We start from the raw sequence: 2,559 nt of genomic DNA, 5'->3' as shown, positions 1-2,559 counted from the left end.
ATATATTTCTGGTACCAGGGATTGAACTCATGACCCTGTGCTTGCCAGGCAAGTGCTTATTCCACTGAGCTATCTCCCCAGCATATACGTATTTTCATCAGAGTTTTTCTATCATGAAAGGAAGTTGGATTTTGTCAGACTTTTTTTCTCCATCTATTGAGAAGATTGATTTTTTCATCCTTGATTATATTTATGTAGTATATTACATTTATTGACTTATGTATGCCAAATCACCCTTGAAGTATTACTCCTGATCTTTGTGACTTTAGTTTGCTGTGACATACTAACTTTTTTCCTGGGCCCAAATTGTTACCACGTGTGGCTGTTTCCTCTCTGTAGCTTGGTGGCAGTTAGATCTTGGAATTATGGAGTACTGGAGGTTTTCTGAGAGAAGGCAGAAGGACTTATGCAAGATGCCTTCCAGGCCCTGAATCTGCACCTGTCTATCTCCTGCTTGCTCTTCCATGGCAAAGGGTAGAGGAGTTTCCAAAATTGCTCCCTAAGCTACCCATGTACAAATCACAGATATATGTTGGAGACATATAGAAAATTTTGCAATTCTAAGTGGAAAAGAAATTGAATGGAGAAGAGAATGAGAGAATGAGTGTGCCTTGTTTCTAGATTCCATTATGCAAGTATCTTTATGCAATAGCTCAAAAAAATAAAACACAGCATTTGTAGAGCTCTACTTTTAGAGGTCTTTCTTCTGTCTGAGTCACATATTCCCAAGTGAAAATTTTCAATTACAAGGTCTTTTTATGGCTTCTGGCCTATCCAGCCTCCTCTTTAGGAAACTTCTAGCCCTTGTAGGTTACAAAAAAGAAACAGAGGCTATCTTATGGGCACCTAGTCCCCAAAGCAGAACAGAGTATACCTGTTCATGCAACCCAAGATTTGCATGAGTTTGAGATTTGTCATTATTAATTTTATATACTTAATTATTTTGTATTTGCTTCCAAATATTTTTTGAAAAATGAAGCTGCTTATTTTACTATCTTAAAAGATCTGTATTGTCTTCTTCCATGTTAGAAATCTATAAAATTAGAATATATTTTTGTATTAGCAGAGGTTAAATTCTAGTTGCTTTATATTTATGTTTCCAAGCAAGAAAGTCCATTAGAAAAACATTAAATGCAGTAGAACTTAAAGTATATTTATATATCATAATAATAAAATATGTGATATATCAGTACATATATCTATTTCCTAATTTACTTTGTGGGATTACATAAGTGCATCTTAAATGTTTACATAGTGTGTTTCTATAAACAAGTAAAAGTTTTTGCTTAAGTATGGTTAAACGAGATGGATTATATTAAAGTGCCACTAAACTATAATTACTACATCTGCATATGCAACAAAATTTTCTGTTAGTGTTTCACTGGTAAAAATTATAGCCAGATTTATCTTAGCTGCTTGATGTTATTTTGTCATTATTTTTACAAGTCAGAATTCTCAGTCGGGCATAGTGGTGCATGCCTGTAATCTTAGCACTGGGGAGGCTGAGGCAGGAAGGATTGTTTTAAGATGGAGACTATCGTGGATTACAAATTGAGCTCAAGGCCAGTCTGAACTGCAGTATAGCGAGATCCTGTCTCCAAAAAAAAAAATAAAAAGAAAAAGAAATAAAACACATACGAATTCTCTGAGTGTTTATTATTTGGTCAATTGGAGTTTTACTTATTTTTAGCTAGAAGGACAAAGACTCATAGTGGAGAGACTGGGTTTTGATTTGATTGCTGCTATCCAACAGCAGAACGTCTTAGGATATCCACTTACAGTAATGAATATAAGTAGTGCTATCATTATTACTATATTTAAACACTCATCATTGGCAGGAATGTGCTAAAGTCTGAACATAACATGGTAAATTATGTCAGTGTCCCTGCCCAAGGCAACTGCAACTGAAAGGACATTCTCATATGATGAGGGAGGGGACAGAAGCAGTCATTTGTAGCTAAGTGCTACTTTGCTTCTGACTCATGGAAAGAGGTTTAGGATGCTGCCTATATTTTCTAAAGAGTACCTGGCGATTTTCATCATGTATATTAACCTTTGCTATGAGATTTTTATTACAATTTTGTGCTTATTATTATATCTCTTTTTAGTTTTCCTCACAGGAGAAAAGGCCAATTCAGTATTAAAACGCTACCCAAGAGCCAATACATTTCCTGAAGAAATCAGACAGGGCAATATTGAACGTGAGTGCAACGAAGAAGTTTGCACATTTGAAGAAGCCAGAGAAGCTTTTGAAAATAATGAAAAAACTGTGAGTATATTTAGCAATTGAAAAATTTCTCATATATTTGCTTATCTTTATTTTATATATTTGAAATCTGTATCTCCCACCTATTTAAAATGTATGCATTGCTATCTATTTAAAGTTACTTCTGTGAAGAATTCTGAAAGTAGCGTCTAACTAAGGTCTCTGTGTGGAGAGCTGCGAAGGACCGCGCCTACAAGATGGCGCTGGTTTCTGCCTTCCACCCCCCCGTGGGTGAGCGCTCTCTGTGCACAACAACTCCTTATATGGCCAGGGCTGCAGTCATGATTCGCTTC

General features: G+C 35.7%; 1 protein-coding gene across 4 annotated transcripts in view; it reads left to right on the top strand.

Moving 5' to 3' along the window:
• The window catches only part of Prrg1 (proline rich and Gla domain 1), a 117,459-nt gene that overhangs the window by 74,777 nt on the left and 40,123 nt on the right, over positions 1 to 2,559 (top strand). For 3 of the 4 annotated variants that reach the window (XM_023706153.1, XM_023706154.1, XM_023706155.1), the window contains exon 3: positions 2,109 to 2,269. In XM_023706153.1, the coding sequence (XP_023561921.1) occupies positions 2,109 to 2,269 (161 nt within the window). Of the gene's footprint in view, positions 1 to 2,107; positions 2,270 to 2,559 lie in introns of all 4 variants that reach the window. The other variant, XM_023706156.1, reaches the window with a different exon arrangement.

Source organism: Octodon degus, unplaced genomic scaffold (genome assembly GCF_000260255.1).
Source record: "Octodon degus isolate 3935 unplaced genomic scaffold, OctDeg1.0 scaffold00243, whole genome shotgun sequence".
Classification (NCBI taxonomy): Eukaryota; Metazoa; Chordata; class Mammalia; order Rodentia; family Octodontidae; genus Octodon; species Octodon degus.
The sequence above is the reverse complement of the archived record's forward strand: the minus strand, read 5'-3'. Positions and strand labels throughout refer to the sequence as shown.